The sequence below is a fragment of the Oncorhynchus mykiss genome, chromosome 2 (genome assembly GCF_013265735.2).
Source record: "Oncorhynchus mykiss isolate Arlee chromosome 2, USDA_OmykA_1.1, whole genome shotgun sequence".
Classification (NCBI taxonomy): Eukaryota; Metazoa; Chordata; class Actinopteri; order Salmoniformes; family Salmonidae; genus Oncorhynchus; species Oncorhynchus mykiss.
In genome coordinates, this window is record NC_048566.1 from 15,660,600 (window position 1) to 15,681,953 (window position 21,354).

The window sequence follows — 21,354 nt, forward strand, 5'->3', positions numbered from 1 at the left end:
CTGCTATGACCATGGACCACTTCCTATCTGTGGGACTGGGATGGGCTGCTATGGCCATGGGCCACTTCCTATCTGTGGGACTGGGATGGGCTGCTATGACCATGGACCACTTCCTATCTGTGGGACTGGGATGGGCTGCTATGACCATGGACCACTTCCTATCTGTGGGACTGGGATGGGCTGCTATGACCATGGACCACTTCCTATCTGTGGGACTGGGATGGACTGCTATGACCATGGACCACTTCCTATCTGTGGGACTGGGATGGGCTGCTATGACCATGGACCACTTCCTATCTGTGGGACTGGGATGGGCTGCTATGACCATGGACCACTTCCTATCTGTGGGACTGGGAGGGGCTGCTATGACCATGGACCACTTCCTATCTGTGGGACTGGGATGGGCTGCTATGACCATGGACCACTTCCTATCTGTGGGACTGGGATGGGCTGCTATGACCATGGACCACTTCCTATCTGTGGGACTGGGATGGACTGCTATGACCATGGACCACTTCCTATCTGTGGGACTGGGATGGGCTGCTATGACCATGGCTCATAACTGTACTAAGGTGCCATTATAATTAGCCTACTGTTCACTTCTGATTAGTGCACATCGGATAACACAATCTTTGTGTAAGTGCATCAGTCCCAATTCAGATATCCACAGCGGATTTGGTATATCTGTGCCTGATATCTATATAATAGTTATAAACTATTGCAGATAGTAAAAGTCAACTGTACCCTCAGTGACCTGACAACCAGATACAATTCGCTGTACTGGTCATAAAAAGGTACATTGGCATTTGTTGATGGACAAACCGTAGTGAACTGTAAATGGTTATTTGTTTTGTGGCCGGAGTCTGTTGGCAGCTGCCAAACTGGAGGTGCACACCAATACTCTGACATCAAACGACATTAACCCTCACACCTCCGCAGTTCTCATTTGTTCAATGTTTTCTGTATACACAGCAGACACAGATCTTATCTCTTGAAACACTGTGGCAACATTTTCCAATCAGTCTTTTCCAGGTTTAACTGTCTTTATTCAAAGTAGATGCAATAGCAAAGATGATGTTTTTTTTTGTAATGAAATCTAAGCAGCCTAAAATTACATTACATTGCCTGAATGTTGTCAATTGGTTATTATAATAATGTTAAGAGATATAAACTAGAAATGTTTGTTTCATTTTAATTTACAATATAGTCGTCCATGCTTGTCTATTCAAAAACTGGATCACTCTTTAGAATAAAGTCAAATCAAAGCTCATGAATAAAGCATTTTTAAATGATTTACAAACAATACAAACCCTGATTATCTGACTCGACTGGCCTGTTAGTATCCAGGGTCTGTAGATGTGTGCCAGGCTCTGTAGGAATATGTCTGATATTTAGTTGACTTGATTACGCAGGAAAACAACCGAATATCAAACATATCACACAGCCCCTGGCCAAACAGGACCCCATGCAGACATCCTGTCTTCTGCCTGAAAGGAGACAGATATGGGTGGGTTTTTAGGACAGATCATTTGTGTGCTGGTGTTAAGAGTTAGAGAGATGATGAAAAAAGAAACATCAGGAAAAGGTGAATTTGGACATCAACATGAACAATTTATTTAAAAAATAAAAAACAGTAGTATAAACTGGTTTAAGACATTTGATGTAAGTGCACATTTAACATGTTATTTAGTTTCATAGAGAGGACCAGACATGAATGGTATCCAGAGTTCCACCTACAGCAAAATAACAGCAGAGGGAAGAGCCCTTTGTGGGGAGGGAGTGAAGGTGGGGTTGGTAGGGACAGACGAAACAGATGAAAGACAGGAAACCAACTGATCCAACAGTCCTACAGAGCAAGAGAGAGAGAGAATCTTATACTTACAATGTTTTCTATGTCCTAATAGCGTAGTCCTCTTTATCTTGGTCCAGTGTATGTGTGTGTCATATCCATTGCCCATGTTCTGTGTTGTCGACATGAAGAGCAACAGCCGTTCGATGCATGTCCCATTCACACATCTACTCTAGTTACAAAGGGGTTAGGTCTCAGCATGTGGGTGCGTAGGTTTGTGAAGTTTCCGTAAAGTATGTAAGTACAAGTCTGTCTTTTTAAAGTGCTGGGGAATTTGAGAACACATGTGTGTGTGTGTGTAGCTGTGTGGTGTGTAGCTGTGTGTCAGTGTGTGGTGTGGTTGTGGTCTGTGCAGGAGTTTGTGTGAGTTCCCTGTGGGACGGGGTATATATACACCCCTGTAGATTTGGAGGGCTCCACACACACCCATACATCATTAGGAGAGTATTGATTGCTGTGACCTCGGGCCCTTCCTCCCTGCATTAGCTGGATCAATACATCAGACTTTCATCCAGCTGTGAGTTCACACACTCACACACCCACATGGTCATAGACTAAAGTCAAATGTTTGAATGTGTTCTTAGCTGTAACTATGGCTATAACGTCACTGTAACTATGGCTAGAATGTCACATACAGCCTTATAAGTGGACTATCTTTGTGAGTTTAGTAGATAGGAAAGTTGTTTGGATTGATTGTTGCTCCCTGCAGCAGTGGCCTTGTGGTGGGCCTACTGTGGATGGATGTACTGTAGACCAGATATAAATAACCTGTGTGTTCTCCTTACAGACTTTTTCTTTATTTTCAACCACCCCCTGTCGTCAAGGAGCCCTGGTTGTCAAGGTGACCCTTGGTTGTCAAGGTGAACCTAGTCGTCATGTTGACCTTAGTCATCAAGGTGACCTCTGGTTGTCAATGGAAGCCCATGGTGGCTTGTGATGTCATCTGGTGAGATTCTGCAGTGTGTCTGAATGCAGGTCAAGGGTCAACACTCTTGATGTGTGAAGGGCTGAACCCACACCTTTAGGGGTAGAATGAGGGAGGAATCTGAAAAGGTCAAATCAACCAGTTCAACAAGGGGTTTGGTGTTGTGTCGTGTGAAGGGATTCACAGTCTTATTTCACAATCATCCAAATATTCTGTTTACTTCCCTTCTTTCAATCGTGACCCTGCCTCAGATGTGCCATCTACTGGGTTCCTGTAGGACAAAAAGGGTACAAAAGATATTATAAAGTAAATATGAACAACAAAAAATCTGACTGTTTTCCAGCAAAACAGACCAACAGAGGGTTATTAAAAAAATGTATTTGAGGCTCCAACTACATATACTTAAACTTATACAACATTATAAAAAATGTTATATATTTACAATACTATTTAAAGTCTAAATAAAGTCTAGTTCAGCTTTGCAGCATGATTAAGTCTAATAGCAATGATTCTATTTATCTGTTGAGGATTTGTCATCTGTTAATTTCTAATTCTATTTATCCTGTACTGTTAGAACATGTAGTACTTTCATATTAAACTGAAAGACTAAGAATCATTTAACGTCATGACTACCACCTTACATCATTTGAATTGACTACTTCTTCATTGCTTGGATTAAGGACAGATATTAGGCATATCAGGACATACTATATGTATTAGTGATGTTAGTGGGATGTTGGTCAGAGGTCCACTCCTCCTCCTATCCCTCCCTCCTCCCCCTTTCCCCACTCTCTCTGCTCTCCCTGTCCTACAGTTGCCGGGCGGTAACAGTGACCTTGTGAGTTTGCTGGAGCGGAATGATAGCTCCCTAATTGGCTAGGCCTAATTTAAGCCTGAAGGGAGCATTGTCATCTGTGGAGGGAGGTAGGGGGGAATAGAAAGAGAGAAGGGGGAGGCAGAGGGGAAGAGATAGGAGGGAGAAAGGTGGAGAGGGGGACATTAAATGGATAGGAGAGGGAGAGCAAGCGAAAGGTAAAGATAAAAGGACAGAGTGAACAGGATGGAGTGACAGAAAGACAGAGGTCTCCACAGTATATTGTATGGAAGAAAATAAGGACAATTATTTCATTTTATACCAATACATTGCACAGAGAAAAACATTTAATTCTCAAAAAGACACTAAATTATTGGCACCCTTAAATATTCGTATATTTTATTTTATCCAAATTAACTTTTTTCTTTTTTAAGTTGATCTCAGTTTAAGGAACTGAATTGTGGCTTTCCATTGGTTCCTGTTTCCCTGGGGCATAAAAATGAGGCAGCACGCATGTAAAATCCCTCTGTCATTCATCACCATGGGGAAAGGCAAAGCACTCACAAATAAGAAGAGACATGGTTGTTGACTTTCATAAAATCAGGCAGTGTGTACAATTTTTTTTCAGAAAAACCAAATATACCACTTAACATTATTAAGGCAACAATTTAGAAGTTTTAAACCACTGAAACAGTGGTAAACTTGCCTGGTATCGGATGCAAGTATATCTTGTCCCCAGTGGTATAGTGGTAAAATTGCAAAACTTGGTCGCATCTTCGGGTCACCAAATCTACAAAAAGATGAAACCTCCGTGCCAGTTGGCTATTTGGAAGGGCTTCAGTCAAAAGCCTTTACTGAGAGCAACCAGCATATGGAAACGCCTGGGGTTTACTAAACGGCATGGGAACTTTGACTGGAACAAGAAATAGAGCTCTTTGGCCATGCACACCAGTGTTGGGTTCGGTGTCAAAAGAAAGCATATGCAGAAAATAACCTCATACCTACTGTAAAATATGGTGGCGGATCTTTGATGTTAAAAGGCTGTTTTGCTTCCACTTGTCCTGGGGCCCTTGTTAAGGTCAAACGCTCCCTGAAACACTTCAGCGAGCAGGCCTTTCTAATCGACCTGGCCGGGGTATATTGGAAGGATATTGATCTCATCCCATCAGTAGAGGATGCCTGGTTATTTTTTTTAAATGCCTTCCTCACCATCTTAAATAAGCATGCCCCATTCAAGAAATTTAGAACCAGGAACATATATAGCCCTTGGTTCTCTCCAGACCTGACTGCCCTTAACTAACACAAAAACATCCTATGGCGTTCTGCATTAGCATCGAACAAATCCTGTGATATGCAACTTTTCAGGGAAGCTAGAAACCAATATACACAGGCAGTTAGGAAAGCCAAGGCTAGCTTTTTAAAGCAGAAATTTGCTTCCTCTAACACAAACTCAAAAAAGTTTTGGGACACTGTAAAGTCCATGGAGAATAAGAACACCTCCTCCCAGCTGCCCACTGCACTGAGGATAGGAAACACTGTCACCACCGATTAATCCACTATAATTGAGAATTTCAAAAAGCATTTTTCTATGGCTGGCCATGCTTTCCACCTGGCTACCCCTACCCTGGTCAACAGCACTGCACCCCCCACAGCAACTTGTGCCTAAGCCTTCCCCATTTCTCCTTTACCCAAATCCAGTCAGCTGATGTTCTGAAAGAGCTGCAAAATCTGGACACCTACAAATCAGCCGGGCTAGACAATCTGGAACCTTTCTTTTTAAAATTATCTGCCGAAATTGTTGCAACCCCTATTACTAGCCTGTTCAACCTCTCTTTCGTGTCGTCTGAGATTCCCAAAGATTGGAGAGAAGCTGCGGTCATCCCCCTCTTCAAAGGGGGGTACACTCTTGACCCAAACTGCTACAGACCTATATCTATCCTACCCTGCCTTTCTAAGGTCTTCGAAAGCCAAGTCAACAAACAGATTACCGACCATTTCGAATCCCACCATCCCTTCTCCGCTATGCAATCTGGTTTCAGAGCTGATCATGGGTGCACCTCAGCCACGCTCAAGATCCTAAACGATATCTTAACCGCCATCGATAAGAAACAATAATGTATAGCAGTATTCAATGACCTGGCCAAGGTTGACTCTGTCAATCACCACATCCTCATCGGCAGACTCGATAGCCTTGGTTTCTCAAATGATTGCCTCGCCTGGTTCACCAACTACTTCTATGATATAATTCAGTGTGTCAAATCAGAGGGCATGTTGTCCGGGCCTCTGGCAGTCTCTATGGGGGTGCCACAGGGTTCAATTCTTGGACCGACTCTCTTCTCTGTATACATCAATGATGTCGCTCTTGCTGCTGGTGAGTCTGATCCACCTCTACGCAGACGACACCATTCTGTATACTTCTGGCCCTTCTTTGGACACTGTGTTAACAACCCTCCAGACAAGCTTCAATGCCATACAACTCTCGTTTCGTGGCCTCCAATTGCTCTTAAATATAAGTAAAACTACATGCATGCACTTCAACCGATTGCTGCCTGCACCTGCCCGCCCGTCCAACATCACTACTCTGGACGGTTCTGACTACAAATACCTAGGTGTCTGGTTAGACTGTAAACTATCCTTCCAGACTCACATCAAACATCTCCAATCGAAAGTTAAATCTAGAATTGGCTTCCTATTTCACAACAAAGCATCCTTCACTCATGCTGCCAAACATACCCTTGTAAAACTGACCATCCTACCGATCCTCGACTTCGGCGATGTCATTTACAAAATAGCCTCCAACACCCTACTCAATAAATTGGATGCAGTCTATCACAGTGCCATCCATTTTGTCACCAAAGCCCCTTATACTACCCACCACTGCAACCTGTACACTCTCGTTGGCTGGCCCTCGCTTCATACTCATCGCCAAACCCACTGGCTCCAGGTCATCTAGAAGACCCTGCTAGGTAAAGTCCCCCTTATCTCAGCTTGCTGGTCACCATAGCAGCACCCACATGTAGCATGCGCTCCAGCAGGTATATCTCTCTGGTCACCCCCAAAACCAATTCTTCCTTTGGCCGCCTCTCCTTCTTGTTCTCTGCTGCCAATAACTGGAATGAACTACAAAAATCTCTGAAACTGGAAACACTTATTTCCCTCACTAGCTTTAAGCACCAGCTGTCAGAGCAGCTCACAGATTACTGCACCTGTACATAGCCCATCTATAATTTAGCCCAAACAACTACCTCTCCCCCTACTGTATTTATTTATTTTGCTCCTTTGTACCCCATTATTTCTATTTGTACTTTGCACATTCGTCCACTGCAAATCTACCATTCCAGTGTTTTACTTGCTATATTGTATTTACTTTGCCACCATGGCCTTTTTTACCTTTACCTCCCTTATCTCACCTCACTTGCTCACATTGTATATAGACTTATTTTTCTACTGTATTATTAACTGTATGTTTGTTTTACTCCATGTGTAACTCTGTGTTGCTGTATGTGTCAAACTGCTTTGCTTTATCTTGGCCAAGTCGCAATTGTAAGTGAGAACTTGTTCAACTTGCCTACCTGGTTAAATAAAGGTTAAATAAATAAATTAAATAAAAAGGTCAACAGCATCATGAACTGAACCAAATAGTACGAAAATAATTTTGACAAAAAGACAAACTTGGCCGCAAGTGGATCTTCCAGCAAGACAATGACCCCAACCACAAAAATCAACATTTTGCAATAGCCATCTCAGTCTCCGGACTAAAGAAAACCTGTGGTTTGAACTGAAGAGGCCAGTCCATAAGCACAGACCAACAAATATCAGGGATCTGGAAAGAGTCTGTATGGAGGAATGGCCTAAGATCCTTCAATCTCATAAAACATCTCAGAAAAAGGCTGAGACATTATCCTGGCTAGGTGTGGGTACACAAAGCATTGAAAGCAGGTTTGACAATAACTTTGACACATTTTCTGACACAAAAAAAGAAATAATTGTTCAACAAAATATTTTTCTCTGAGCAATTGTAGTACTATAAATATTTTATTTGAGCATGCAATATACACAATAGCTTAATATTTTGTATTATAAAGTACTGTTTGCTCATCTTTATCATGGGTGCCAATAATTTGAGGTGACTTCATTCTATATGAGTTTTACATCATTGTGATACTCTAACAGATCTCCAGCAGCTGTTATTAGTTATTTGTCTTGAAATGTTTACAGATGGAGGGAATCAGAAAATACAGTAAACAATGCCAATGTTTGTGCTCACATTAAATATGAAATGGTCCTGTATCAATAGTTACTAAAATCCACATTCAAAACTTTCCTTTAGGGTTAAGCTTTATTACATCAGAATCAGACAAACAGAAATACCATTAGTTTAATCCAGGACTTTTGATTTGTCCATGCTATGGTCGCCACCACTGCATAATACCGTCACCCGGGTAACAGAGTGAGGATGATGAGGAGTGACAGAGCGAGGCTCTGGACTTTCCAATTGGTCGATACTGGTGGCACATACACATTTGTTCAAATCACACACACAAACACCCCCTGAGGGAGGGTCATACTGAGAGAGAGGAATGGACAAGGTTAACAAAAACTATTCAATATCCACTCATGTTAGATGGTAGTTAATAGACACTCTAAAGTAGCATGAAGGACAAGTTCTAACGAGTTTTAAAAGGAACAGAGAAATGTCCTGCAGAAGGTCTCCATTTTTCATCTGCCTTCCTTATGTCTTTTCTTTGATTCCACGTTGCTCTTCCCGTTCTCTTCGCCCATCCCTAAAAACAAACAAAGGTCAAAATGAAAGAGTCAGTCATCCTTCACACAATAAAAGGCAAATAGAACCAACATCCTGATTGACAGATGAGACATTGTTCCAGAGAAGACGGATCCCACATCTGTCATGCACACACCTCTGTCAACAATGAGAGATGGGGATAATAACTAGGACATCATAAAGCTGGTTAACAACATCATACTGACACCACAGTCAACTCTAATACAGTCCCAGACAGCAAGACTCAAAAGATAGTGACACTGTATTTGACTGAAATACTATCCTTTTAAATGATAGAATACTTTTTTTATGATGGTGTTTTTGCGTCTTATCTGGCATTTCTACATAATAACATGCATCTTCACTGCTATAAGCTGTTTCCTAATGCTATCAAGAGAAAACCAATCAGTGGAATGCTAACAGAAAAAGAGAACAAAAGATACCCAGCTCTGCTCATCTCATCTTTGGGGCCTCAGGTTTGGGTTCTTCTGGTTTGGGGGCGGCCTCTTGTTTAGGGGCTTCTTTAGGAGAATCAGGTTTGGGAGCATCTGGTTTGGATTCTTCTGGTTTGGGGGTGGCCTCTTGTTTAGGGGCTTCTTTAGGAGAATCAGGTTTGGGAGCATCTGGCTTGGATTCTTCTGGTTTGGGGGCATCTGGTTTTGGAGCGGCCTCTTGTTTAGGCGGTTCATCTCCACACAGTTTCCTTTGGGAGTCAGAGACAGATAGAGCTAGTGTGTGAAGTGTCCATATGCCTGTGGTGTACAGGTATACATACAGATGGACATGTATAGAGGTGTTCCATGTTCAGGACTCCAGTCCCAGTCTCTTACCTTCCCTCTACAGAGTCCTTCTTCACAAAGACACACACTTTGCTGCGCTGCACCACCTGCTGTTTGAGAGACGTCATCTCTGCTTCCCAGGCAGCCTTTTGCTTCTCAAACTCAGCTACAGGACCAGACAGAGAGGGGTTAGATGCTACAGGACCAGACAGAGAGGGGGTTAGATGCTACAGGACAGAGGCAGAACAGGGGGTTAGATGCTATAGGACACAACACGGGGCTAGAGGCTACAGGACAGAGGCAGAACAGGGGGTTAGATGCTACAGGACACAACATGGGGTTAGAGGCTACAGGACACAACATGGGGTTAGATGCTACAGGACACAACATGGGGCTAGAGGCTACAGGACAGAGGCAGAACAGGGGGTTAGATGCTACAGGACACAACATGGGGCTAGAGGCTACAGGACCAGACAGAGAGGGGGTTAGATGCTACAGGACACAACATGGGGCTAGAGGCTACAGGACAGAACATGGGGCTAAAGGCTACAGGACACAACATGGGGCTAGAGGCTACAGGACAGAGACAGAACAGGGGCCTAGAGGCCAGAGACAGAACAGGGGGCTAGAGGCTACAGGACAGAGACAGAACAGGGGGCTAGAGGCTACAGGACAGAGACAGAACAGGGGGTTAGAGGCTACAGGACAGAGACAGAACATGGAGCTAGAGGCTACAGGACAGAGACACAACATGGAGCTAGAGGCTACAGGACAGAGACAGAACATGGAGCTAGAGGCTACAGGACAGAGACAGAACATGGAGCTAGAGGCTACAGAACAGAGAGAACAGGGGGTTAGAGGCTACAGGACAGAGACAGAACAGGGGGTTAGAGGCTACAGGACAGAGACAGAACATGGAGCTAGAGGCTACAGGACAGAGAGAACAGGGGGTTAGAGGCTACAGGACAGAGACAGAACAGGGGGTTAGAGGCTACAGGACAGAGACAGAACAGGGGGTTAGAGGCTACAGGACAGAGACAGAACATGGAGCTAGAGGCTACAGGACAGAGACAGAACATGGAGCTAGAGGCTACAGGACAGAGACAGAGGGATACTAGAAGACAGGTAAGTGAATAAAACATATTCAGTAAAACCAGTCGCATATACAGAATACTACTCTTAATCCCAGCGACCTGCAATGAGCTTATTCCGCCACAAGATGTCTCTCATCCACCAAAATATTTAGAAGAGAAAAACCTTGCACCTAGAACTGGTCATGGACCTGTTTTAAACCTGCTTTTCTGTTATAGTTCACTGTGAATGGAAAGGGGATATCTAGTTAGTTGCACAACTGAATGCATTCAACAGAAATGTGTCTTCTGCATTTAACCCAACCCCTCTGAATCAGAGGTGCGGGGAGCTGTCTTAATCGACATCCACTTCATTGAGGAGCAGTGAACTATCATACATGTTATCAAAGTCGTATCAGTAATAAGGCGAAGAGCCTTTCAGAACAGTGTTGATGTAACCATAGTTTCAGGTGTTTAAACACTCACTTTTAGAGTTACTGTTCTCTGCCTCAATGGCCCCCACCTCATCTGCGACATGTTTCTGTGACAGGAGAGAGAGAAAACACACACACACACACAGGAAATCAATTGTGTACACTCTAAACCCCAGACATACCCCTCCTTCCTTACATTTTCTCCCTGGCATGCCTCCAGTTCACTCTTCTTCTTGGCCTCTGCAGCCTGCAGTGGGGGGAGTTCTGACCCCAGAGTATCCACCTGAGCCTTGGTCTTGTCCAGCAGGTTGTGAGCTCTGATCACCTCGTGTTGGTACTCTCCCAGTACGTCTCTGGTCACACGCAGTTTAATCGTCTCGAACGATACATGTTTCTGCTCCTTCATCTCTTCTTTCCGCCGCACGTTTATCAGTCCCAGCAGAGCTACGCTAGTTAGCAGAGACACCCCCACCAACACACCCTGTGACTTCATCATGCCGTGGAGTTTGACCAAGGAACAGTCGTTTTCGCTGGTCCCTGTCGACTGCTCCGCAGAAGTGTTGACGACGTCCTCGCAGACTTACAGCGGAAGTACCAATGGAGTGTGAAAGGACCCACTGTAATTGAGTGGAGTCCGTGCTTCAGTTTTCAGGTGAAACGGAAGTCAGGTTGAAAATACTATATCCACTATATCCCTGAAAAACAGAAAAATCTGCTTCTGTCGAGTCCGCGGAGAGCGCACTTATTCGTCTTCTTTTTTTTTTGGAGAGCGCTTCACTCAAACCATCCCCATGCCCGCCCACCTGTCACGGTCCATGCTATCCGGGATCCTTGGGACGAGCTTACCTCCCTTTGAAGTTGGTTAATAATGCTTAAGGTTAGGTAAGGATTATGGTTAAGGTTAGAGTAAGAGTAGGGTTTAAGGTTAGGATTTAGGGTATGGACGTCCCAAGGCTCCCAGATAGCACTAGCATACCTGGCATTGCTACGCGGAAGTAAGTGGATGAATGCACTCCGGAATTCAAGGGAATATAAACGTAAAAAGGTAACGTGATAATACTGTATAACATGCGCAACTCGAATTAGGAATGATCATCATTTGTTAAACACGCCCTAGCCTAAAGGCTACGACTACCTTTGATTTAGTTCCAGTATAAACATTTAGTCATGACAAACCTATTAACCTATAAAGCTCTGCCAGTTTGAGGTCAGGCCACACTAGCTATGTTTCCAGTAACTTGTCAAGTAACTAGGAATTTACAGGAAAACAAAAAGCAGAGCAAAATCGTTGGTAAAGTCAAAAAAAAAATCTTATCTGGTGCATTACGTTACAACCAATAATGTATATACAGTAGATGACTGACATGTGGCGCTGTGTTGAGGCGCCTCCATCTTGGAATTACCCCGCCGTTGTAAAAATGTAATCTATATTAGAATAAGGCTGTAACGTAACAACATTTTGAAAAAGTCAAGGGGTCTGAATACTTTCCGAATGCACTGTATATTTTCAGTTTGTGAGTGTGTGATATGGGGGTTGGAGACATGTTTATTTTGACATAATAAAGAACAACTTTTATAAACAATGGGAACATTGCCATGTTGCACTGAGCCTTGCTGTTGGAAAACCACATCAGTGTCTGACTTTCTGCTGTCGCAGATGCACCTCCCCCAACTTCCCTCCTCGACTTTTGTCTACAGTCGGTTGCTTTCCCCTTCCCACTCAAATGATCCCAATGTCTTACTGGCCTCTTGGAGACAGGCCCTTTATATCCTAATCAGACAGCACCAGAGTAAACACCAACCTCTTGGAGACAGGCCCTTTATATCCTAATCAGACAGCACCAGAGTAAACACCAGCCTCTTGGAGACAGGCCCTTTATATCCTAATCAGACAGCACCAGAGTAAACACCAGCCTCTTAGAGACAGGCCCTTTGTATCCTAATCAGACAGCACCAGAGTAAACACCGGCCTCTTGGAGACAGGCCCTTTATATCCTAATCAGACAGCACCAGAGTAAACACCAGCCTCTTGGAGACAGGCCCTTTATATCCTAATCAGACAGCACCAGAGTAAACACCAGCCTCTTGGAGACAGGCCCTTTATATCCTAATCAGACAGCACCAGAGTAAACACCGGCCTCTTGGAGACAGGCCCTTTATATCCTAATCAGACAGCACCAGTGTAAACAACAGCCTCTTGGAGACAGGCCCTTTATATCCTAATCAGACAGCACCAGAGTAAACAACAGCCTCTTAGAGACAGGCCCTTTATATCCTAATCAGACAGCACCAGAGTAAACAACAGCCTCTTGGAGACAGGCCCTTTATATCCTAATCAGACAGCACCAGTGTAAACAACAGCCTCTTGGAGACAGGCCCTTTATATCCTAATCAGACAGCACCAGAGTAAACAACAGCCTCTTGGAGACAGGCCCTTTATATCCTAATCAGACAGCACCAGTGTAAACAACAGCCTCTTGGAGACAGGCCCTTTATATCCTAATCAGACAGCACCAGAGTAAACACCAGCCTCTTGGAGACAGGACCTTTATATCCTAATCAGACAGCACCAGAGTAAACACCGGCCTCTTGGAGACAGGCCCTTTATATCCTAATCAGACAGCACCAGTGTAAACAACAGCCTCTTGGAGACAGGCCCTTTATATCCTAATCAGACAGCACCAGAGTAAACACCAGCCTCTTGGAGACAGGCCCTTTATATCCTAATCAGACAGCACCAGAGTAAACACCAGCCTCTTAGAGACAGGCCCTTTATATCCTAATCAGACAGCACCAGAGTAAACAACAGCCTCTTGGAGACAGGCCCTTTATATCCTAATCAGACTGCACCAGAGTAAACACCAGCCTCTTAGAGACAGGCCCTTTATATCCTAATCAGACAGCACCAGAGTAAACACCAGCCTCTTGGAGACAGGCCCTTTATATCCTAATCAGACAGCACCAGAGTAAACACCAGCCTCTTAGAGACAGGTCCTTTATATCCTAATCAGACAGCAACAGAGTAAACACCAGCCTCTTGGAGACAGGCCCTTTATATCCTAATCAGACAGCACCAGAGTAAACACCAGCCTCTTGGAGACAGGCCCTTTATATCCTAATCAGACAGCACCAGAGTAAACACCAGCCTCTTGGAGACAGGCCCTTTATATCCTAATCAGACAGCACCAGAGTAAACACCAGCCTCTTGGAGACAGGCCCTTTATATCCTAATCAGACAGCACCAGAGTAAACACCAGCCTCTTGGAGACAGGCCCTTTATATCCTAATCAGACAGCACCAGAGTAAACACCAGCCTCTTAGAGACAGGTCCTTTATATCCTAATCAGACAGCACCAGAGTAAACACCAGCCTCTTAGAGACAGGCCCTTTATATCCTAATCAGACAGCACCAGAGTAAACACCAGCCTCTTAGAGACAGGCCCTTTGTATCCTAATCAGACAGCACCAGAGTAAACACCAGCCTCTTAGAGACAGGCCCTTTGTATCCTAATCAGACAGCACCAGAGTAAACACCGGCCTCTTGGAGACAGGCCCTAATCAGACAGCACCAGAGTAAACACCAGCCTCTTAGAGACAGGCCCTTTATATCCTAATCAGACAGCACCAGAGTAAACACCAGCCTCTTAGAGACAGGCCCTTTGTATCCTAATCAGACAGCACCAGAGTAAACACCAGCGTCTTAGAGACAGGCCCTTTGTATCCTAATCAGACAGCACCAGAGTAAACACCGGCCTCTTGGAGACAGGCCCTAATCAGACAGCACCAGAGTAAACACCAGCCTCTTAGAGACAGGCCCTTTGTATCCTAATCAGACAGCACCAGAGTAAACACCAGCCCGTGAGGCTGGTAGGAAGTCAAAACAAAAGGCTGCTACTTTGCCAGCTGCTACAGAATCATACAGTGTTTACACAATGTCATCAATACAATATGAATAATCAGTGTGTCCTCGGTCCTTGTACATCCAGTCTGGCGTTAATCACTATCAACAGATATGAGAATAATCCATAACATTCAGTATCAAGTCTAGTGACCATCAACCCGCACCTTGAGTGTCACATACACTGGAAATCATGTGTTTTACAGAAGGAACATAATATATATACTAATATGCTAAACATTGTGTTAATCACTCTAAACTAAATATGAACTTTAATGATCTTAAATCTCCCCATAGCACACACTGCACCCTAAATGATGACTTACTACACGGAACAATTTGATAATCTCTGGTTGTCTGTGTACCCTCTAAGAGGAAGAGGGAGGAGAAATGAAATGCAAATGAAAGAGAGATAAACAATAGAGAGAGAGCATCTGTTAACCATGACCTCTGAAACAGAAGGTGAGAGAGCAAGAGAGGAAGGGAGGGAGAGAGAAGTGGGGAGGGAGGGAGATAAAAGCGGTGGGAGTTAAACAAGGAAGTAGATTTATCTTTGTCTACCAAACATTCTGCCTAGCAGGACAAACCAGTTACAGGTGGACAGACTGCCATCAGCAACCAGAGGGAGGGAATGTGAACACACACACTCTCCAACACACACAGGCTGACTACGGGGATGGTTGAGGAGTGACCGATCAAGACAGCAGGCAAGAAAGACAAACTGGACCTGACTTGAGCCTCATCTCTCTCTCTCTTTCTCTACCTCCTTCCTTCTCTCTGTCCTGTCCCAGCAGTATGCGGGCTGTGTCTGCGCTAGTGTTCCTGGCCGTGGGTGTGATGGTGGTGTTGATGTACCAGGCGGTCCGCCAGGAGCTGACTCTGCAGGGTCTTAAAGCCCGCGCTCTGGAGAGCTCCTCTCAGGTCAAGCAGAAGGAGAACGACATCGTCCAGGTCAAGATGAAGATCCAGAAGCTGAATGGTGAGCTGGAGCCCATCAACACCCAGAGAGAGGAGCTGACTAAGAAGAAGGAGCAGTCTGCTAAAGCCACAGGCGAGGCGGACAAGAGTCTAAAGACCTGTCATACAGAGAAGGTAGGCTCACACACACACACACACACACACACACATACTATGCAAACAGACACCTGCTACATAGAGAAGTTACAGCACTGTTTATACTCGTGTTATGGTCTATAATAATCCATTAACAGAATGCCTATACCAAGTCTCACCAGAGACACAGAACCAGAGAATTAGGAATTAGAACACTGAAACAAAGGCAGCACTAAAACAATCTTCCTATCCATTGTGAAACCATTGGCAACAGACTGGCTTGTGATCTGTTTATAGGTCAAATTCACTTACAGTGGGAGTGTTGGATATGATGATGGTCAGTTGATTTATTTTCTGTAGATTCATTAGTCCTCCTAACCCTCATGTAAGGGCCCTGTATTCACGATCACCATCAAATTTCGAATTTGTCACATGCGCCGAATACAACAGGTGTAGTAGGCCTTACCGTGAAATGCTTACTTACAAGCCCTTAACCAACAATGCAGTTCAAGAAATAGAGTTAAGAAAATATTTACTAAATAAACTCAAGTAAAAATGTTCTATCAAAAGTAACACAAGAAAATGACATAACAATAACGAGGCTATATACAGGTTGTACCGGTACCAAGTCAATGGGCGGGGGTACAGGTTAGTCAAGGTAATACGTACATTTTTACATGTAGAGGTGTATATCAGGTGGGGTGTGTTAATGTTTTGTGTTTCATATTAGAGGGCAACTTGATCTGATTACCACATCACCACATCATTCACCACTGTGGCAGATTACACACACTAGAAGGTAAACTGACATGGGATATATTACAGTGCCTTCAGAAAGTATTCAAACTCCTTCACTTTTTATTGTTTTACAACCTAAAGTTAAAATGGATTAAATTGAGATTTTGTGTCACTGATCTACACACAATACCTCAAAATGTCAAAGTGGTATTGTGTTCTGAAATTGTAAAAAATATATAAAAATGAAAAGCTGAAATGTCTTGAGTCAATAAGTATTCAGCACCTTTGTTATGGCAAGCCCAAATAAATTGAGGAGTAAAAATCTGCTCCTGCTAAGCTAATTGTTTTAAGATGGTCATACCATGGATTATTTAGCTATTTGTTTGGAATTGTTTATATCTTTAGGTATATAAAGAAAAATATAGCACATAGAAACGCATTGAATAACGCATTCATAAATGGCAAAACAGACAGTCAAAAAATCAATAATAAGGAATACGGTTTTGATGTGTCTGTCCTATATCTAGGAGATATCAGAAAGCTCAGGAAAAAAAAATTGGGGCACAAAACTACTTACATACTTCCATTCATTTTTTGACCCGTTACAGGGTTACGTTCAGATGACACTTGTTCGGACACTACAGAAGTTTTCGTGAGGAGACTGATTTTCGGGATGTATGCTGATCTGACAAACAGCATTGTAGCTCTGCCACTTTCAACTGCAGATGCGCAAGGTGGATGCAGTGGATTGAGACACAGCCCATACAGTATCTCTATCTTAAACAGACAGATTTGGATGGGGATTTTTTTTATATTATGATAATTAGATTGAATCGACTCTAAAGGGTTAACAGGTCACATAATAAGTTGCATGGACTCACTCTGTGTGCCACAAGTGTTTATTTAACATGATTACCCCACATAATGATTACCCCATCTAAGTACCCTACACATACAATTATTTGTAAAATCCCTCAGTACAGCAGTGAGTTTCAAGCACAGATTCAACCACAAAACCAAGGAGGTTTTCCAGTGCCTCGCAAAGAAGGACACCTTTTGGTAGGACACCTTTGAGCGTGGTGAAGTTATTAATTACATTTTGAACCAATATCAATACACCCAGTCACTACAAAGATACAGGCGTCCTCAGTGGCTGTTGAGGAAGGAAACCGCTCAGGGATTTCACCATGAAGCTAATTGTGATTTTTAAAACAGAGTTTATTGGCTGTGATAGGAGAAAACTGAGGATGGATCAACAACATTGTAGTTACTCCACAATACAAACCAATTTTTTTTCAACCAACAATTTTTCAGTTTTTGATTTGTTAAAAAAGTTTGAAATATCCAATAAATGTCGTTCCACTTCATGATTGTGTCCCACTTGTTGTTGATTCTTCACAAAAAAATACAGTTTTATATCTTTATGTTTGAAGCCTGAAATGTGGCAAAAGGTCGCAAAGTTCAAGGGGGCCGAATACTTTCGCAAGGCACTGTATATTAGTGGTTTATTTTTCCATGATTACTTTTTTATTTTCCTCTTTGAATTAGAGTATTTTGTGTAGATCGTTGGCAAAAAAGTACAATTAAACCTATTTGAATCCCACTTTGTATCACAACTAAATTTGGAAAAAGTCAAGGGGTGTGAATACTTTCTGAAGGTATGTTTTGTGTTGAGTGGCATGTGAGAGGAATTCTGCCAGGTATTCTCTTAGCAGTGATCAGTCAGGAATTAAATGTTGTTCTCACTTATTAGTCACAAAAAGGATTAGTCACACTTTAAACAAAGTGCATATTATGAAGGACACATTGTAGGCCTTATGTAGCCCTTAATAAGGCCTAGCTAGACAAGGCCCACAGTGCTTCTAATACCGGTCCTCATCTCCCTCATCTCCCCTCTTTTTTTCTCCTCAGGCCGATGCGGAGAAAAAGAAGACTGACGCGTCGGCGGCCCTTCAGAAAGTTAAAGGTACGATGGCTATTTTACTGCAGTGATGGGATACCGTCAGCTCAGTCATGAATTGCTCCCTTTTAGGTGGTTGTAGAATTTAACGTCTCTTTTCTGGATTTTGGTCATTTGGGGGGGGATCAGCCTAATTCTGCTCTGCATGCATTATTTGGTGTTTTATATTTTACACGGGGGATATTTTTGCAGAATTCTCTATGCAGAGTCTCAATTTGGTGTTTGTCTCATTTTGTGAATTCTTGGTTGTTGAGTGGACCCCAGACCTCACAAGCTTTCTCTCAATAAATGTTTTCCTGCCCTCCCCATTTCCCTCTGTCTTTTTTCCTACCCTCCCGCTTTCCACCCCTCTCTCATTACCCCTCGCTCCCCCTCTAGATGATCAAGAAGCACAGAAGAAGAAAGCTCAGGAGGAGATCCAGGCGTTGAAACAGCAGATTCTGGAGCGGGACAAGGCACTGTGTGCCTTTGTGGACCAGACCAATGAGGAAGGACGGTACACACTCAGGCATTCAGGCACACTCACACTCACACACACCCAGTAACACAGGCTTGTGGTCACCATTATGAAAGACTTCTATGGTCACGGTGTACTGTGTGTCGTGTAGTTCTGTGGTTACTGGGTGCTCACATGCTATTGATAACGAATGGTTGTTGTTGTTGTTTTCTTTGTTGTTTATCAGGAAGCTGTGTGGAATCACAGAGGCCCCAAAATGAAGACTTGGACTAGACTATCAGCCTCCATCCCTCCCTCCCTCCCTCATGCTTGCCGTGATGCACACACACCCATACACATCATCGTTGTGCAGCTCATAACATTCCCCACCTACAACCACCTTCACTTCACTGTACCTCTCAATACTCAGGAAAATAAAAAACAAGAAGGGTTTGGAAAACCCAGTCTGAATGTCATGTCTTCATTACATACAGTACACTGTTAGTTTGTGTATGCAGGTAAGGAAGGGAGACATTACATTTTTTAATTAGTGAGTTTCATCCTATGGTACAGGACATTAATGTAGGAATGACTGAAAGAGGTTAGGGCTAATTCCCTCAGAGATGGAGCAAGGTGTCTCTGAGGTGACTTCTGAATGTTGCAAAGGTTCTAGAGAAGAGTTCTAAAGAAGTGTGAAGGTGCATGCCCATCTGGTTCAATTGTCTATTAAATATTTATTATGCATAGATGTATGATTGACCTTTATAGTGCATCAATGTATGAATTACCTTTATAGTGCATAGATCTATGATTGACCTTTATAGTGCATAGATCTATGATTGACCTTTATATTGCATAGATCTATGATTGACCTTTATAGTGCATAGATCTATGATTGACCTTTATAGTGCATAGATCTATGATTGACCTTTATAGTGCATAGATCTATGATTGACCTTTATAGTGCATAGATCTATGATTGACCTTTATAGTGCATAGATCTATGATTGACCTTTATAGTGCATAGATCTATGATTGACCTTTATAGTGCATAGATCTATGATTGACCTTTATAGTGCATAGATCTATGATTGACCTTTATAGTGCATAGATCTATGATTGACCTTCATAGTGCATAGATCTATGATTGACCTTCATAGTGCATAGATCTATGATTGACCTTTATAGTGCATAGATCTATGATTGACCTTCATAGTGCATAGATCTATGATTGACCTTTATAGTGCATAGATCTATGATTGACCTTTATAGTGCATAGATCTATGATTGACCTTTATAGTGCATAGATCTATGATTGACCTTCATAGTGCATAGATCTATGATTGACCTTTATAGTGCATCGATGTATGAATGACCTTTATAGTGCATAGATGTATGAATGACCTTTATAGTGCATAGATGTATGAATGACCTTTATAGTGCATAGATGTATGATTTACCTATATAGTGCATAGATCTATGATTGACCTTTATAGTGCATCGATGTATGAATGACCTTTATAGTGCATAGATGTATGAATGACCTTTATAGTGCATAGATGTATGAATGACCTTTATAGTGCATAGATGTATGAATGACCTTTATAGTGCATAGATGTATGATTTACCTATATAGTGCATAGATCTATGATTGACCTTTATAGTGCATCGATGTATGAATGACCTTTATAGTGCATAGATGTATGAATGACCTTTATAGTGCATAGATGTATGATTGACCTATATAGTGCATAGATGTATGATTGACCTTTATTGCATTTGGGTGTGGTGTGCGTTAATCAGAGTAGAACATTGCCCTGTGTGGGTGTGGGTAATGGGAAAATTTCAGATGAATAAAGTGAATATTCAGTTAACAGTAATTAACACAATGATTAGCATATGTATATGTTTTCCCTTTCTATAATACACATGATTTCCAATGTTCTATTTGTGAGACTCACTTTTGTATGGGTTAATGGTCACTAGACCTGAGCTACTGAAGGTACAAGGACCGAGAACACACATTATTATTGTATTGATGACATTATGAACACTGAGTGATTCTGTAGCAGACGGCAAAGTCACTGTCTTTGTATTGACTCCAAGCCTCTCTGGCTGATATTTTAGAGAACATTTGGTACTGTCTGATTAGAATATGAAGGTTCTGTCTCCAAAAGCCCCGTTGGACATTTTCTATGCTTCTGTTCTGGAGGTGTCTCCCTGAATGATTGTATTAAACTGGATGGATTTGATTGATATTATCAACGACTGCTCTCCTTTTTGTTTATCTGTAAATTCCAGTTACTTTCTCAGTCTGTGTTACAGTCTCCAACCCTGCATGACCAAGTGTACCAGATATGGCTAGAGAGATTGGACCTGTCATTGTGAGCTACAATACAGTATGTTAAATGTAGTGAGCTCCAATGTTACATAATTACCCCTCAAAGAATGAAGCAAATGACCAGTAGAAAGTTTTACTTAATGGACAAATGCCAGACTGTGTATTGGTAGATGTTTTTGGTCTTGCTTGCTGTTGACAAGGAGACCTGTTTGTTAACCAAATACAGTGGGGCAAAAAAGTATTTAGTCAGCCACCAATTGTGCAAGTTCTCCCA

At 42.7% G+C, this 21,354-nt stretch overlaps 2 protein-coding genes across 4 annotated transcripts; one reads left to right on the forward strand and one right to left on the reverse strand.

Moving 5' to 3' along the window:
• Positions 1 to 7,607: 7,607 nt before the first annotated feature.
• LOC110535911 (neurofilament medium polypeptide) lies at positions 7,608 to 11,260 on the reverse strand. Its single transcript, XM_021621290.2, has 5 exons — positions 10,851 to 11,260; positions 10,707 to 10,761; positions 9,202 to 9,316; positions 8,815 to 9,074; positions 7,608 to 8,372 (listed from the first exon to the last, which is right to left on the reverse strand). Exons 1-4 carry the CDS (start codon positions 11,148 to 11,150, stop codon positions 8,825 to 8,827), a joined length of 720 nt encoding a protein of 239 aa, XP_021476965.2. The 5' UTR covers positions 11,151 to 11,260; the 3' UTR covers positions 7,608 to 8,372; positions 8,815 to 8,824.
• A 126-nt stretch (positions 11,261 to 11,386) lies between these two features.
• LOC110535935 (restin homolog) lies at positions 11,387 to 20,995 on the forward strand. Of its 3 annotated transcripts, XR_005035193.1 has the most exons (6): positions 11,504 to 11,699; positions 15,344 to 15,644; positions 18,255 to 18,309; positions 18,682 to 18,799; positions 18,987 to 19,257; positions 19,313 to 20,995. XR_005035193.1 is itself a non-coding variant. In XM_021621339.2 (5 exons), the coding sequence occupies exons 1-5, from the start codon at positions 11,662 to 11,664 to the stop codon at positions 19,018 to 19,020; spliced, it is 543 nt and encodes a 180-aa protein (XP_021477014.1). In that variant the 5' UTR covers positions 11,387 to 11,661; the 3' UTR covers positions 19,021 to 20,995. The 3 variants fall into 3 exon arrangements, 2 of the variants coding, with proteins under 2 accessions (XP_021477014.1, XP_021477009.1); XM_021621339.2 differs by having other exon boundaries at positions 11,387 to 11,699; positions 15,347 to 15,644; positions 18,987 to 20,995; XM_021621334.2 differs by having other exon boundaries at positions 18,987 to 20,995.
• The last annotated feature ends 359 nt before the right edge of the window (positions 20,996 to 21,354 follow it).